Source organism: Protopterus annectens, chromosome 2.part2, assembly GCF_019279795.1.
Source record: "Protopterus annectens isolate FY-2018-M chromosome 2.part2, PAN1.0, whole genome shotgun sequence".
Classification (NCBI taxonomy): Eukaryota; Metazoa; Chordata; order Ceratodontiformes; family Protopteridae; genus Protopterus; species Protopterus annectens.
In genome coordinates this window covers 869,966,797-869,985,199 of record NC_056730.1, presented here as the reverse complement: position 1 = coordinate 869,985,199, position 18,403 = coordinate 869,966,797, and the positions used below count along the sequence as shown (strand labels likewise).

Here is an 18,403-nt window from a genome sequence, read left to right as displayed (position 1 = left end):
TATTGTCAGATTCAGGGCAAGATGGCCTTTTGAATTATACAAACTGAAGTATTTGTATATTAGTCATTTGAAAACAGAAGCACTCAGGGAGAAGAATCTTTTGAAAAGTAAATATATAATAATGTTGTGATTCTTACTTGAAAATGGTGTCTTTGTATAGATGTGGTCGCAATTATCTGAAAGTTGACTATATAAAGTAGATCCATATATGTTCGAGGAATTCATTATTTTAAGTTTTTGGCAATGTTGTCTCAATTATCTGATCACATATATGTGGATATATATATATATATATATATATATATATATATATAGTTTCACTTCAGAATCTTGAACTATTGAAATATCGAATTTCAGTAGCTCAAGACTGAAGTGTCGAAACTGGACTTATGCGAAAGTGCAGAATGCCAAATGCGGGAATGTCGAATCCACAGTTCTGTAGGCACGTACATGCTGTGGGATTCCCTGTGTTCGTGATGTGTGGTGTGGTATGTGGATGTAGCCGGAGATTCAGGTAAGTGATGTTTTACTAGGGGTTTTGGGTAGGGATTTTAGTGTTTGTGTGTGTGTTTCTGGAGTTTTGAGATGTGGGTTAGGGTAGGTAGGTAAGATTGTGAGTGTATAAGTGTTGAGAGTGGTGGTATTTGTACGTATGTGATGTGTGTTTGTGCAAAGTGAATGTAGAATGTGTAGTGGTGGTTTTTGTGTGTTTGTGTTTTTAGTATAATTTCGGACTTGGCCTTTATAAGTAACGGGGGTGTGGAGGGCGCAGGGGGGCTTGCCCCCCTGCTTATATGCAGGGTCCATGCGTGTGTTTGTGTGTGTTTGTAAAGTAGGGAGGAAGGTGTATGTGTGCGTTTCTGTGTGGTGTGTGTATGTGGGCAGTCGCGGTTCTGAATTTCGCTTTTTTTGGGGTTTCAAGTTTTTCAGTTTTCGTCTTTGCAGTCTTGAGTTACTGAATTTCAATATTTCAGTATTTCGGAATTATAAAGTGAAAAATATATATATATGTTGTGTCTTTCGGCTTTTCTCGGTTAAGGGTCGCCACAGCGGAACTCCGGTCCGCTAATGATCGGCAGTAGATTTTTACATGCTGAGTTGCCGGCCCTGATGCACAACCTTCAACGAAGGTATGCCCATTCACGCATGTCTCCACACAGAAGACGCTCTAGCTGATAATCGAACAGGACAACATCTTACTGTGAGGCGACAACGCTACCGCAGCACCACCACTAGGAGATATATATATATATATATATACACACACACACACACACACATATATGCACACACACACCGACAGAAATTATTTTTTTTTCATTACAATTAGAGAGGCGGATGCTTCTTTACTTTTTTTGACGGTAGGTGCCTAATCCAAGGATGCTGTATGGATAAGTATGCTAGTAACATTACATAAGAATGTTCAAAAAACACTGATGGAGCAGTTTTGGACAGAGCAACATTTGCATACAACAGCATAAATTTCAGAAAGCTGACAGATTCTGGGATAAAACATATGAAAATGCTGAGCAGTAAAGGGGTTAAAGCTACCTGATGTCCTTGCAGAATAAATGAGTATAAAGTGTTCTTAATGGTTGTAATAAGGTTGCTATTATCATAGTAACTTCTCCTTCATTAGAAAGGGACGTGGTTAATATTTAGCAAGCTCTATTTTACAAATTGCCCTGCTGACATGTTAATTGAAGTTTAAAGATGGGTACAGCCACATCCTTTGCAACTTAAAGTGAAATAGTTTCTCTTAGGTCTAACAAACATTTAATCAAAAAAGTGACTGTTATTTCTATGGGATTAGTTACTTTGACAGATCTACTTCCCTTGGTTGCATGCAAGACAACTAGGAAATGCATCGTGTATGGTAGGGGCACGTTTTTAATAGGTCTTCTTTTGTTCCTAGGATAATATTCCTGCAGATGTCTTTTGTGAAACAATGTTTAGTTAATGGGGTCTGTCACATTTACTCATATCTGCACAAATCTTCAAACTGACAAAAAACAGCGAACCATTTTTGAACATATTCTTAACCTTTTTTAAACCTTTTATTTTCCCAGTAACATCCAGTGAGATGCTGTTTGATGTGAAGTTGTTCTATCTCGCCTTCATTCTCACTGATGGGTTCGGAGCCGATCATCGGCTCTGACTCTGCCAAATGCTAAAGCTCAAGGTCTTCAAACAGCTTGTGGCCTACTTCCTATCGCATGATGCAATAGTGCTTCCCTCAGATCTTGTTTGCCGCTGCAACAGATCGGGTGTTCATCGAACAGCTCTGGCCAGTATTGTCAAACTTTTACTTGTCTAAACAAAATATTTTTATTCCTGTTTGTTGGTATTTGTTAGTAGTTAGATTACAGTTAGCTACTTGAGACACTTGTCTCTCTTGTTAGTCATTGTTAGAGTGCTGTTTCTCCTTTTTCTTAAGGCCGTTTATTTCTAGGCCTATTTCTATAAGTCAACTAGAATAGTTAGTTAGCTTAGATTTACATAACTTGATCCCTATCCTTTATATATAACCCATTTTTTTGTTAGGGCATTAATAATATATCTTTGCTGTTACTTGCAGATACTTTTTATTCAACCATGCATTGTTTATTAGGGTTGTATAATAGTTGTTGAACAGTTTGGTGTGTTTCATAGTTATTGTAGTTGGTCTTAGACCCTCCTTTAATAGGGTTATTTTTTCTTATACAGATATCTGTGTGCTGTGTGTTGTATATAGGGCCCCTTACTGGCCTTGTCAAATTTGGTTCCCCTTTCTGCATCCTCATCCACTGGAAGAACCATGGATCCTGGACTCTGTTCCAGGTCTTCTGATACATTCATCAGGGGTTCTTCATCCAGCAATTCATACCCTAAAATTGACATCTTGGCTGCTCCAGTAACACAAATAGCCATGTTCCACAAGTTATCGCCTGCAGCACAGAAAATCCTAATTTCTTCTCATAGATCTTCTGCTAGGAAACTATACCTTAGCAAGTGGAAAAAATTTTCTATATGGGCGTCAGGTAATAATGTTGATACATATATGGCTTTGATTTCTTCCATTCTAGAGTTTCTGACTAAATAGTTTCATGAAGGAGTGGCTGCAGCAACCCTTAGAGTTCAATTGGCAGCAATCTCTAATTTTCATATTGGTGTTCAACATGTCACATAGGCTTTCTAAAGCATTTCTTAAGGGTACTAATCACTTGAGACCACCTATTAGAACCCCATCTGCTCCATGGAATCTTAATTTTGTGCTCTCATGGATCATTTTACCTCCCTTTGAACCTGCATCATCCTGTGATTTAAAATACCTGTCATGGAAGACCATTTTCCTAGTAGCCACTACTTCTGCTCAAAGAATTTCGGAACTACATGACTTGAACATCAATGTCTCATACTTGATTTTTTCATGATAGAGTAACACTGAGAACAAATCCTTCATTCCTACCTAAGGTTTGTTCTGAAATGAATCTCAACTAGACTATAGAATTACCTGAGTTTTTTCCCAAATATACAAACAAAATGGAACACGTTGCACAAACTCGACGTCCATAGGCAACTTTGATTCTGTTTAGACAGGACTAAGGACTTCAGAAAATTGGACCAACTTTTTGTCTCCTTTTCAGATTCAAAGAAGGGTACTCCAGTGGTTAAAACCACATTATCAAAATGGTTGTCAGATTGTATTGCTTTCACATACAGCTCTTCACAGATGACATTAAATCATAAAGTCAAGGCTCACTCAACCAGGGCAATTTCCACTTCTTCAGCCTTTATGGCACGCCTGCCTATAGATACTGTTTGTGCAGCAGCCATATGGTCCTCACCTCATACCTTTATCAGTCATTACAAATTGGATAAGGCCTCCAGGGACAGGGCCTCCTTTGGTTCTATGGTTCTGAGGAATATACTCCCATGAGCCACCCAAGGTGATGGTGCTTGGGATGCTTACCCATCAGTAAGAATGAAGGCGCGATAGAACAACTTCACATTAAGAAGTTATGTACTTACCATAACGTTCCATGTGAGTTGTTCATCTCGCCTTCATTCTTAAGTCCCACCCACACACCCCCTTCCTTTAAAGTCTTGAGGGCCGGGAAGTTCCAACTCCTAGTGATATTTTGTCCTTGTCTATGGTATTCTTATTTCAATGCCTATAGTCTTTAGTTATCAGTATGATTGGGCAGACAAGATCTGAGGGAAGCACTATTGCATCATGGGATAGTGAGTAGTCCACGAGCTTTTTGAAGACCTCAAGCTTTAGCATTTGGCCGAGTTGGAGCCAAGGATTGGCTCCAAACTCAGTGAGAATGAAATTGAGATGAACAACTCACATGGAACGTTATGGTAAGTACATAACTTCTTATTTTGTTTATTGTTTTCTTTTTGCACCCTATAGCTGAACATCAGCTGCCACTGGTGTCTTTCCTCATTTTCCAGGCCTGCTGAGCAATCCTTACTCCCCTTGAACTTATACCAACCCATACTTGAGAATATTGAGGTGACTGAGGCATCCCAGTGCAGCATCATATTGTTGCCAAGTTTTTCTTTTTGTACTTTAGCCCTAAGTTCACATTTGATGGAGCAGGAGTACAATGAGGACATGTCTGGCATATCATCCCACCTTTGCTGCAACTCAGCCAGTGTATTTACCCTTTCCCACTAAGGAGAACAACCCCTCCATGGCCCCAACCATGGTTAGGGATCAGCATGAGGAGTATCCAGGCAAGTGCCCCTTTCCCCAGGGGTGGATGGGCACTCACATTCTTCCCAGGCAGTATCACAGATTCCCAAACTATTTATCAAACTCGGGTCACTAGAGCTGTTGTTAGGGCTTTATTCCTCTATGCCATGACACTGGTCAGGAAGCTGTTTATTGAGTGGATGCATGAATAACTCATAAGGCATTTAATTTTCATTGTACTTCCTTTGTTCAGCCATGTATTGGCACACCTTCTTAAGCAGTCAGTTTCATCACTGCATTGTTCTTTGAGGAAGACAGACTTCTAGGATTCTGTAGCAAAGAAGGTTCATGAAATATCTACCTTTGGAGTCCTGGCCATGGGCTAAAGCTTTCCCAAACCATGCTCAGCAGCACTGAAGTATTCATTTTCTTGCTAAATTTAGCTTTCATAGACAAAGTGACCACATTTTTGTTAGGTCTTACTTAGCTAACTTTGTCAGTATGTCACTCTCAAAACTGCCCTTAAAGTAGTCCATTTACCTGCCTGTTTTCCAGGTAGGGCAGAATTGAGGGTGGGGAATAGAGCACAGTTCTGCCTGAAAAGGATGCACATGTTCATTAAGACATACCTATTTTTTACATTTTTGCTGTGTAGCGAAAGGTAGGTTGTGACACAACAAACCCTAAGTCAGTTGTTAATTGCACTGCCTTTTGTCACCGGACAGGTAACCACCCTTTCAAAAATGCTATCAATGGCCATTCCACCACAAGCATGACTGCCTGGTAAGAATGAGTCCATTGCAGCTATGTATGCTAAGGCCACGTGATCATCTTATTACGTACTTATCGCGTCATTGATTGGACTATGATTCTGAGTAAGGCTTCATTTGGCATCCTTGAGATTGCAGAAACTGGTTGTAAATATCAACACATTTTTTGTTTGATGATTAATATAGTACTTTGAGTAAATTTGATGATTTATTTATTTGTTCAATATTCTAGATCCATTTGACCTGAACCACAATCTTGGTGCCGGATTGTCCAGAAAAAGTAAGATAACTCTCTTTTTGTAATGCTTAAGGTTGGATAGCATTTTTGCTCGTTAGTTTGCAAAACTTTTGTTTTGTGTCTTGCAGTGACTAATTTCATTTTGAAGGCATTTATCAATGGCAGAAGAGTCTTTGGCACGCCAGTCAAGTCATTTCCTAAAGAATACAACACAAAAATGGTAAGTTATCTGACGGGTATGAGTACAATTGGTATACTCTAAACTGTACAATTTTTCAGAAATATGTCTTCAATTTTTAGTCATGTTAGCAAGTTTTTACCAAAGTCAGAAGCACTGTACAGAAGCTGGACATTTTCAGCAGGTTTAGTGTAGAGGCAGGATGCATACATGTTATCTTAAAAGTAGCTTGCATTATTAAGCCTAGCCACACATTTCATATTGTCTTTAACTTTTCATCTAGTGTACTTCATTAATGGAACTTAAATTGTGTGGGCATTGTTAGTTTTTAATTATGTTGAGCTTCCACAGTTTACCATTGTTTTGTTGCACAGACGATGAAGCTCTGATTGCATTTCAGTTGGCCTTCATTTGATTAGCATTGCAGACATTAGTGGTGTTAGCTGGTTTGCGAGAGGAATGATGGGCGAATGTGTCAACACTTCCACTGGGAACTGTGACCACTGAGGAAGGCATTTCCAGCTTGATGAGTTAGGCATTAAAGTTAAGGAGTGTTATTGCAGAGGTGAGGCAACTTCTTTGCTTTGCCCACGGCACTCCTTCCAAATCAGTATAACTCAGTGTACAGGGGAGTGACAGTGCCATATCTCTCAATCTGGAAACATCAAAAGTCTGGGCAAAGCCTCATGAAAAGTAGGTACAACTGGCCAAAAATCTGAACACTGATTAACATAAAATTTGCATGCATGACCGTGTACCCCCACCCACTCAGCTTGGATTGTGGGATACCAGCATTAAGACTGATGTTATTAAATAATAGCAGACATTTGAATTTCAGACTTCATGTCCTTCAGAAAGTATATAATAATGCAAAACCTGTTATTCTAGCAACTACAAGTTTGCAGGAGCAGTATTTAAAATCTGTCCCTATTTTTGGGCCTTTGTCACACCATTATTTTTTACTTTGTCCAGATTTCTTGCTCTGAGAGCTTGAGAGGTATGGTGAGACTGTTATGAAACTACATTCACCAACCATCGAGCACAGCGTATTTCCTGAAGACCATCCCAGCTGTCATTATCATAGCAGCATATGTCATAAATCTTTAAAAAAAAAAAAAGAGAGAGAGAATGAATGCTGAGACCGCACTTTTTAGTGGCAGACTGGCAATTTATCAGCCAGTTAGTTTTCAAGCACGTCTACAATCATCCTAAAACAAAATATCAGTAAACTACTTAAGTAAAATCTTAATGTGAAAGCAGACTATAGTAAAACAGTACTGGATCCAAATCGCCATGCTATTGCAGTTACAAGACAGCAAAAGACAAATTTCCTCATTGGTCATTGCTAGTAATTAAAGAAACATCTCATGGTCGGTATTTCTGTATTCTGTAAACAAACAAATGAGTAGCTTATTATGGTTTAAAACATTTATTATATTTGATTGTGTACTCCAAATACAAGAAATTCAGTTTGTGTGGGAGCAAGTGTGCAACATATTTGTAACAATAGTGGACCTTCATGGGGAGCACAGCACTATGACTGAGAAAAATATCATTCATACTGACACACAATCCTGCACACCCGCCCACTTTGAGAGAAACTTTTCCCCCTACTGGTCAAAGTTACAGCAGTTTCGGCATGATGCCAGACTTGAAAGGAGAGAGCGCAGAAAGTTTGCCTCACCTCTGAGTAAGCAGTTCACTTCGTCATTTCCTGTCCTGTAGCCACCAACTCCCCACAAGCTTGTTTTCTTGTGTCAAGGGCAGGCTAAGCAGCTACTGCAGGTTTACAACTGACATTTCTTTTCAAGCTCTGTAATGTACTACTAGTTTTTAAGCCAACACTATGCTCTCTTAAACATATGTAGTCTGTGCCAGTTTTATATCTGCTTAAGTCTGGAAGCAGAGAGGGTTATGTTTGCTGATTTAAAATACTCAACTTTAAAACCACACATTTTAATATAATTTTAACTTTATTTATTTATTTATTGCATTTGTTGACCAGGAAAGTCCACTGGGCCTAGGAAGAGCCCATTTTCAGTAAAAATGTTAATACATAGGATATTTTGAGCAGTACTATTTCATTAATTGCATATAAACGATCCTTAATTACGTGCAAGAGGGAAAAATGTTGATGCATAGAATGAAGTATTTTGAGCAGTACTTTTACATGTAAAGAAAGTAATAGCAGAAACAGTAGTAATGTTTTACAGTCAGATATAAATATGGAAGTATTGATGCCATGTATTTGAGATAACACACAAGTATAAATGTGTTTGTAGAGGTCTTAGCTGAAGAGAGTTGACTTCATGGTAGAAAGGCTAAAGGAGGAAGAATCCAGTCAAGGTAACAGCAAGGAGTCAGAATGGTACAGAGAAGGAGAAGGGAATATTTGTAGATGAATGGTTAAGGTTGAGTTGAGGCTCCAGAGTGGGAAGTCAGGTGTTGGGGTTATTTGTTGGGATACAGGAGCATAGCCAGTGAGAGGAGAGATGTAATTTGAGGGATTTTTTTAAAGGAAGCAGGATTACTGATTGTCCTGAGTGAAGGAGGAATATTATTTCATAACCTGGAGACAGCATGAGAGTACAACATTTGGCTGGCTGAGAGCTTGGGTTTCTCAACAGACAACATTTTGTTTTCATACCTGAGGTGGTGATTGGGATGGTACATGGTAAGTATGGATGAGAGAGAAGGGCAGGTTTCAGGTTGGTAGTTTATCTTGTGGGCAGTAGTTAACTATAGATAAGTAAGATGGTGGGGGGATTCTAGCCAATTTAGTTGATGCATTGAGGAGCAGTGGTGGGTAGAAAGTTTTGTGTTTGTAACAAATTTAGCGACTTTGTTGGTAGCAAGAGTAATTTATTTTTTAAGAGGATTGTAGGTTATTGAGGATGGGGGGCACCATATAGAAGAGTTGGAAGCAGGAAGGATGAGGCCAAAGCATTTTTAGCAGAGATGCTAAGGAAATAGTTGAGCCTATAAAGGGCACCTAGCTTTTGATGTTTTTGTTTTCATGTTGCTGTGGATGTGGAGGTCAAAAGTTAATTTGTCATCAATGATGACACCTAGCAATTTGGTACTAGGGGCAACTTAAATGGTAGTGTTATGGGAACAAACAATAAGTAGAGACTTGTCAACAGGGCTAGGTTTTGTGGGGGTGAATAATAAGAGCTTTGTTTTATTGGGGTTAAGGGCAAGGTGGTTCAGGGACATCTAGTGTTCAGTAGAGGTAAATAGTTAACTGAAAACACATCATTTGTTTGAGTTATAAACTGCACAGCAACAAGTTACACAAAATAACTGGCAATATGTGCAAAAAAAAAAAAAAAAGGAAACAGTCCTAAAATAATTCCCTCATGACACCAAAGCCAAGGATTTGGCATAGTGCCAAAGTACTTTAAAAATCAATGTCCTAAAATCACATCAGTTTACTGTATGGTTTTGTCTACCAATTTACACTTGTTGTTGTGTCTTTCGGCTTTTCCCGGTTAGGGGTCGCCACAGCAGAACTCCGATCCGCTAATGATTGGCAGTAGATTTTTATGTGCCGAGTTACCAGTCCTGACGCACAACCTTCAACGAAGGTACGCCCTTTCACGCATGTCGCCACACAGAAGACGCATTAGCTGAGAATCGAACAGGACAACGTTTTACTGTGAGGCGACAATGCTACCGCAGCACCACCACCGCAGTTGTCTACCAGTTTACAGTAAACAGGAAAAAAAAGTCCGTATGCCCATGAACTTTCCTCACTTGCCAGCTAGGAAAACTGCAAAAGGTTTTAGGTTATTGGCAGTGTTGTCACATACTATACAACACTGAAAATGATTAGAAGTAGTTTAGCCCCTAGCAAAAACTTGGTGCAAGATGAAATTCTATTGCAAAGAAAAACAATGCCAAAAAGTTTTCAAAAAACAACTTACTGAATTTCCTAGTGTAACTTACAGTGTTAAGCAAAGAAAAAAAAATAAAACTCAGATTCTAGCAGCTGTTCCACCCTCTTCCTCTTTTACTTGCACCCTTGTAATTACTGGCTTCTGTTCATACTTGAAATGAAATGTATTATTCTTGCAAAGTTCTGCAGATCACTATCTTTTTTGCTTTTTCCCATGAAGTATTTATGTTTTGCTTATGCAATTTACATAGCCATCATCATCAGTAGCAATAAAGATACAAGAACTCTACATATAGTATGCGGAAAATAGTCATCAGGACATGTACAAGATTACTTTGGGTTACCACCAAATATCAAATTGTTTCAGGCTCAGCTTCTTTGCCCTCTAGCAATCCAGCTGTAATAAAATTGAAGTTCTTTAGTGGTGACAGACGTACCGGTGTCTAAAGTTCTGTTAACTTCACTTTAAGTAAGATCCTCACGTTACTGACGTAGTGTAGTTGCAAAGCATCAGTCAAATTAATTTTCCCGCGAATAGCTAATTTTGCTTAGGCTGGGTTCTTCTCATATCAGGCTTGAGTTGGACAGGCATATGCAGTGAGGCACTGCCTCAGGAAGCTGATGCACATTTCTGTACATTGGTGATATGTGATGACGCCGTTAGTTAAAATTGTAATAAAAAAAAAATTGGTAATTGAAGGGGCCACTCAGAAATTCGTGGCATCCCATTATTTTGCCCTCAAAACCAGTAAATACAGAGGAATTTGGTACAGTTGAGAAGTATGGACAATGCAACACAGAGTAAAAGGTTTTTGTTTGCAGTATTTTGATACTGCAAACTCCTTTTCTTTCCCTTCGTGTTCATTGACCCAGCAGAGACAGCCCCACTTGGGAAACGGGGGGGGGGGGGACTAGTAGCCTAGGTCTGGAGTGCAAAGCAGTTAGGAGAAATTCAGGTATTGAGGGTTAAGGGTGCTGACTAATGGTAACTGTCACAGATATTCAGATAAGTAAGTATAAAAGACTTGTAGGAGAAAAATGCCTGTTAATTTTGTATGAACTTGGCAATTTTCTGAAATTATTTTCTTTTTTTTTCCTAGTTGAATATAAAATGACCTATTATGGAAGGGGATATATCAAAGACTCGGGACCGGATTTACGAAAGCTTGCACGGAGTGCAAGAAGAGTGTAGGAGCTCACAGAGGCAATATGTCTGCCGTGCGATCCAGGTACAGCCAGCAGGGGCGTGCATGAGAGCTGCTAAAGCTACACTTGCACGAACAGCGTCATGGTATGCAAATTGCCTCATTTGCTGCTGAAAGCTATGCAAATGAGGTAAATTTGCAATCCAGGTAACACTAACCTGTCCGTGGAAGATTAGTGTTATCTGCAGAAATGTACTCCCTTGGTAACGGAGTACCGTTCTGCAAATAGCTGGAGCTATGACAGCTCCAAATAAAGGATGCATACAGTTGAGGAAGCATGCCAATGGCCAAATATAAGGCCATTGGCATTTATAAATGTTTAAAATTATTAAAATCTAACTTTTTTCCCCCGGATCTCCGATGTTTTAACATAGCGCAGCACCGCGCAAACGTGCGGTGCTTTAAAAAACAAGAAAATAATTTAAAAATAGCCAAAATAGCCATTTTCACTAAAAAGCTTATCCTGTCATGCAGGTGAATGGCAGGCTGAAGACAACATGGTCACTGAGTAGTGGTTGCTATGGGGGGGAGGCTCAGTGTGAGAGATGTAACCATGCATTAGTAGGCAATCCTATGCAAATGAGGATAAGGATAGTGAATCCCAATTTTCCCCAACATGTGAGCCATGTCCCAAGAGTGTCAGTGTAGGAGTAGGTGAGTAGTAGAGTAGAATATAGGTAACATCATGAGGGGGTGTGTCAGAAAGGCTGTAAGCTTATTGGAGCAGAGTGTCTTGTGTTTGTCCTGAGTTGCTCAGGATTGCAAGAGGCGTGTCTACAGTTGTCCTTTTTGAAAACCAGAAACCAAAGGTGTATGCCATAAATATATCTGAAATTTCTTGCAAACGTGCACACAGCGTGTATGCGCATGTGTGCTCGTTTGCGCGGCGCTGCCCTGGGCGGAAACAGAAAGGGAAAAGGAAGGAAAAGAAGTAGTAGGAAGTTAACCAAGGAGAACTAGCAGAGCTGCCAATTGAAATATATCAGAATCAGCCAATTACACAGTTAGCAGACTAGCCCAGCCTAGCACTTTAAACTCTGCAAACAGCATTCTTCCCTTTTTTTTTTTTCCAAAGAACTCTGCAACACTGCAGTATACAAAGAGGGAAAGCTTAAAAACTTTAAAGTCAGACAAAATGTTAGGGGCTGCTCTTGCTATCATAAACCAACATGTGCAAGGTTCTGAGGGTGGTGATGATGTCAATGCTGCTGAGCAACCCACAGTGAGGAGACAGAGAAGAGTGTACAGACCCAGAGTAACCCACCAGGGGCTACATAAGCTGGAGATAGTGGAGCGCTATAGGGTGGACAGAGACCTCCTGCAGCAAATTGTTGAGCTGTGCCGGCCACGCCTCACACACAGAACCAACAGAGGGGAACCCATCCCAGTGGATACCAAGGTATGTGTTGGCCTAAGAATACTAGCTACAGGTACCTTCCAGAGACCAACTGGTGATATGATGGGGATTTCACAGGCATCACCATCCAGGGTACTGCACCAGTTCCTGGATGCCATGTCAGCACATGTCGGTGAGCACGTATATTTCCCCAATTCCCGTGAGGCATTGGCCAGCAGTATGAGTCTTTTCCACCAAATAGCAGAATACCCTGAGGTATTGGGTGCAATAGACTGCACGCACATACACATCAAAGCACCACCCGGTGAGCGGGGAGGGTCTACATCAACCGCAAGGACTTCCCCTCCATCAACTGCCAGGTCATGTGCGATGCCCAGGGCATAATAATGAATGTGTGTGCTGGCTGCCCTGGAAGTTATCGCGATTCCCACATCTGGCATCTGATGCAGCTATACCAGAGATTTGCCAATGGGGACATCCTTGATGGTCACCTAGTGGGGGATGCTGGATACGCACTGGAGCCATGGCTGATGACACCCATCAGAAATGCACACACACCCGAACAAGAACTCCATAATGAGGCACACTCACAAACAAGAAACATAATTGAGCGTGTGTTTGGGATGCTCAAGTCACAGTTCCGGTGCCTGGACACATTTGGTGGAGCCTTGCAGTACTCACCAACTACATGTACCCAAATTGTCATGGTATGTTCCATGCTACACAATATGATCCTGCGGAAACAGCTGCAGCAGGAACAACATGGGGCATGGCCAAACAGCCCCGCAGCATTGCCAAGGCCTGCACAGGCACAGCATGACTCGGAGGAGGAACAACCTCAGCCTGCCCCAGTAGGCAGAAGGAGGCATGCCTAGTATGCCTTGGCCTTGGCAAAGAGGTAACGCATATCACATACACTGACTCAGTAGGAACCCTGGAAATGACACCTCTCTCTGACTCGCACATACAGTAAAAAGGATGCCTAACTTGGCACTACCTGTTTTCAAACATGTATAGGGAGTGTAATATGTGCATCCAACATAGGCAGCCCTGCAGCACCACCTGAGGCATGAGTCCCTATTTTAAGCAATATGAAATACAGCTAAGCAAATTTTACCAGTATTGAGCATATTTAAATACAATTGCGCATAGCTGCACACCACGCTAACCAACGCAACGTTGGGCAAAGTCTGGCAAAGTCGAGCAAAGTCGGGTAAACACGCTCACACCTGCTTTACTGTTCCTTAACCAGTCAGGTCTGCCCAGCAGCAAAATAAAAAGCACTGACAGGGCTCGAACTCAGGATAATGTGCACTATACTCACAGTACTGAACCACTAAGCCATGACAGCATTTCACTGCCACAGACACAACTTAAGTCACTCACACATACCAGTTGGGGGGGGGGGGGTCACATACCTAACAGTCACAGCCAGCAGGATAATTGTAGACAAACGCAAACACAAACAAATGCTGTATCCTGCCTTCTGAAGAGGCATATGAGTAACCTACCCCCAGGCCTATGCAGACAGATAACAGCAAGCCAGGCAGTGTAATGTGGGTTGGGTAGGCTATGAAGTCACAAACTAATATGCTTGTAATTGGAAGCTAAGGTCTGTAGTACAGTGGTATGCCTCAAGCCATTAAGATAGGCAACAATACAGACTGAAATGGAGTACCTGACATAGCAGTGCAGGCCTAGCAAATGTGTATAAGTGTCAGGTGTAACCCTCATCCTATGTACACCCACAGTAACAATCAGGTGTGCCCCCCCGGGTAGAAATGTACAAATAATAGCTGTCCCCCCTGTATGTAGAAATGTTGATAAGTCTGTGCAAATTGACTCATGGAAGCCCTGCAGGCACAGCGTGCTTCCTGTTGATGTACAACACCAAGGTGAGCCCTGAAGTAAAAACCAACTTGATTTTTCACACACATATAGGTTCATAGGTTGGTACTGGGCTGTCTGCCCGAAGGCATATATTAGCCCAGCCACGTTGTGCGGTATTCAACGCCCCTTTAGTAGTTCCCTAGACCCTTGTACTAGCAGCTAGTACCCTTGGCCCCTATCTAGTAGTGCTGTTGGTGTGATCCCCGGTGTGAACTTTCTGTTACCCATCCACTCATCAAGGTTTCTCTTGAAGAGTGATAGTGAGGGGCTCTGTCTTATGTAGATCGGGACCCTGTTCCATTGTAAGGGAAGTCACTGCGAAGGGAATCTATCCCTCCAGCATGTTCTATTCATTGTTGTGTTGAGGTTTATATCCCTAGAGTGTGTAGCTCGAGTAGATTTGGTTTTGCTAAGATGGAGCATGTTCAACAATTCTGGGTTGGACATGGCTCTGTACGTTAGACAGAGATCGCCTCTGAGAAAGCGGTATGCAACAGAGAACAGTCGTAGCTTTTTCAATCGTGCTGCATAGGGCAACTGTTTGAGGCCAGTAATCCTCTTGTTGAGGTACCTCTGTGGTCTCTCCAGCTGCTGGAGATGTCTAGCCAGGTACATTCCAATTGGTGCATTGTACTCAATAATGGGTCTGATGAGGGAAGAGTAGAGGGGCACCATTACATCCTTAGATCTTGATGCGAACCCTTTCGTGATCAGATGGGTCACATAGAAGAATTTTCTTGGCAACATGGTTATCAAAGGAAAGCTGACTATCTACTTGGGTCCCTAGATCCCTAATTTCTTCTTCAGATTTCAGGGGATTACCTCCTATGTTGTAGTTTGCGGGTACTCTGTTTTTTCCAAAGGGGATTACTATGCATTTTTATGCATTTCGCTTGAGACCATGGCTTTGACCCCATGCATCAGTCTCATTTAGGCCCTTCTGGAGGATCTCCATGTCGGCCGGAGACTGTATTATAGCACCCCGTTTGCAGTCGTCCGCAAACTTAGTCAGCCACAGCCCTTCCGTGCTTGCCTGTACTTCTAAGAAGTATATGCCAAACAGGAGGGGCCCCAGGACAGAGCCCTGAGGCACACCACTCGTTACTGGTCTGGATTCGGACATAGATCCCGCTACTCTTACTTTATGGGATCTGTCTGAGAGCCAGTTTGCGGTCCATCTTGTGACGTAAGGGTTTATGCCCAAGCTGCTGAGCTTATCAATAATACCTGAATGGGGAATGGTGTCAAATGCTTTAGCAAGGTCAAAGTAAGCCGTGTGTACCTCCTTTCCTTTATCTATAGCCTGAGTAACTGTCTCAAAGAAATCCACCAGGTTCAGGAGGCATGATCTGCCCTTGACGAAGCCAAACTTTGTGGGGTCCAGCGACTGGAGGTTCCCAATCTCTCCATTTATGAGTTCCATAATGATTCGCTCCATAGCCTTACAGATCAGACTGGTCAGGCTTATTAGTATATATGCCCATAGTGGGCATGCTCACACACTTAAATTTAGCAAATTTCAGTCAGCAACATACTGAAAGGTCATACTGGGCATGCTCACACAGTTAAACAAAGCAAATGTCAGTCAACAACATACTGAAAGGTCATACTGGGCATGCTCACACACTTAAACAAACGAAGCAAATGTCAGTCAACAACATACTGAAAGGTCATACTGGGCATGCTCACACACTTAGGCCATGTCTGAGTACAGCAGTGGGCCCCACACTTCTGGCAGTTGCAGTTCTTACTCCAGACACTTGTCACTATTCACCAATCCTGCCTTGCGCACACAGTGATATGAAAACAGACCCATATAATATATTGGACCCCTGTCATAATCAAACTATATACTACAAGTACTTAAATTATTCAGTGAAAGTGAAAACACAAAGTAGATCAGTAATTCTCCGATCAGTATCATCAAGGAACCATGAGCACTCCTAACATTGTCCAAGCCATGTTCTGGCAAAAATATTGCCAAAGAGTCCATAGAGAACCATGAAGCTTTCTTTCACTAAGTCATAAATATCAATGTAAACTCATATATTTTCTGAGTCAGTGCAAAGTGTAAATGAATACATGTACATGACTGACATTGCCAACATCTTGTCAGACAGTTTCATACATATTTACCCCCCTCTCACTGACAAAAGGGCCCATTACCATACCTGGAGATTGTGAAAATCCAGAAATCACATATACAATGGTTAAACAGCTCTATCCAAACCTAAAAACATGGCGTCTGTGGGATGACATGGGTTTCCCTGGCTGTGTCATATGTGAACTCCAAAACAAACAGACCCTGCACCTGAACAGTCTGTTGAGACTCACCCTCTGTACAGGATATGAAACTGTTGAATGGGTTACAGCAACGTTTGGCAAACTCCACAAGTGTCGGTGCACAACAGACCATGGGAACTATAGTCTTATAAGCCTGGTCTCCAAGGCCATGGAGTCCATCATTATGGAACTCATAAACAGAGCTATTGGGAGCCTAAAAACACCCAACCCTACCCATTGTGGTTTGGTCAGGGGCAGATTATGGTTCCTAAACCTGCTAGACAGTTTTCAAGGCAGTCACCCAGGACATACATCAATGAAATGAGCTCCACATGGCCTACATAGACCTTGAAAAGCCCTTTTCCAACATCCCACACACGTCGTATCCATAAAATCAACAACCTGTGCATAAACACGTATCTCATCTGATGGATTGCCAACTGGGGCACAGATGGATCCCACAAGGTAAGAATTGTGGTCTCCTGTTCAAGCTGGTAACAACTGCTGTCCCCCATGGCTCAGTCCTGGGACCCCTTCTGTCTGGTGTATACTTTTCAGAAATACAGTCAAATACACGAGGGCTATGTTTAGCAAAGTTTGTGGATGACTGCAAAAAGGTTGTCATAATAGATGCTTGGGACAACAGAGACATCCTTAAAAAGGGTCTCAGTCAGACAGAGGTGGTGTCAAAAGTATGGCCTCGAGCTACAGTCATACAAATACCACATAGGTGCCAACACCCTAAATATGGAGGTAATAATAAGGGATCTATGGACACGTGGATAGTCATCTCTACTTCCAGAAACACATTCACAAAGTGGTTAGAAAATCATGCTATGTTTTCCCACAAATTGCCATGGTCTTTGCATGTAGGTCAAAGGAGGTTCCCTCTACTCATCAGTCATCAGACCCATCAGAGAGTATCACGGCACACTTGCGATGAACCTGACTAGGCACCTTCAGCAGCTGAAAAGACCACTGAAGTACTTCAACAAGAGGATTACTGGACTCAAACAGTTGCCCCATGCAACAAGACTGAATTTAACTCAATCTGTACTCTGTTGCATACTGTCTACTCAGGCGATCTCTGCTCAACAGACAGGTCCATGTCCAATGCAGAACTGATGTACATGTGCTATCTGAAGTAAACCCAAGCTCACTGTGCCACATGCTCTAGGGATATCATCATCACAACAATAAATAGAACATGTTGGAGGGATATATTACTAACTCACAGACTTCCCTTGCTTTGGAACAGGCTCCCAACCTACATTAAGCTGAGTCCCTAACTGACACTCTTCCAGAGGAGCCTTGATGAATGTATGTATCAGCTCTACTTCACAGAGGCCTAGGGAACTAACCCCATGTGTGGTGATAGCTGCACACTCTGGCCATACTAATATATGCCTTCAAGGAGATAGCCTATTACCTACCTATGTACCTATATATATATATATATATATATATATATATATATATATATATATATATATATTTGTAGGGGGAACACAGTATAATAAGCCAAAGATAGATGGGCAGAGATGTGTGTAAGAGGGTGACCATGACAGGGAGCCATCCAGGACTGTCCCACCCAGCACACCTCCCAATGGCACAAAAGACAAGAGGTGTACATCTCACCCACTGTACTTAACAGCCACCAGTATCTTTAAGCATTACAGTGTACGTGGTCCATGTGCCTGCTGTACAACATGACTGTACAATGAAGTACACATTTACTATCTGTAGACATGTACCTGTCACATATCATAAGTATGTAGTAGACTATCTTCACAAAGGCATATATTAGCCTAGGCAAGTTGTGCAGATTTCACCACCCCATTGGGTAGTCTCCCAAGCCCTAGTTCTAATAGTTGGTACCCTAAGCCCCTTTCTAGTGGGG

At 41.7% G+C, this 18,403-nt stretch overlaps 1 protein-coding gene across 2 annotated transcripts in view; it reads left to right on the top strand.

The window, feature by feature from the left end:
- Positions 1-18,403, top strand: part of TUT7 (terminal uridylyl transferase 7) — a 3,176,298-nt gene that overhangs the window by 2,951,883 nt on the left and 206,012 nt on the right. For both annotated transcript variants that reach the window (XM_044064191.1, XM_044064190.1), the window contains exons 23-24: positions 5,687-5,734; positions 5,821-5,912. In XM_044064191.1, coding sequence (XP_043920126.1) covers positions 5,687-5,734; positions 5,821-5,912 — 140 coding nt within the window. The remainder of the gene's footprint in view (positions 1-5,686; positions 5,735-5,820; positions 5,913-18,403) is intronic.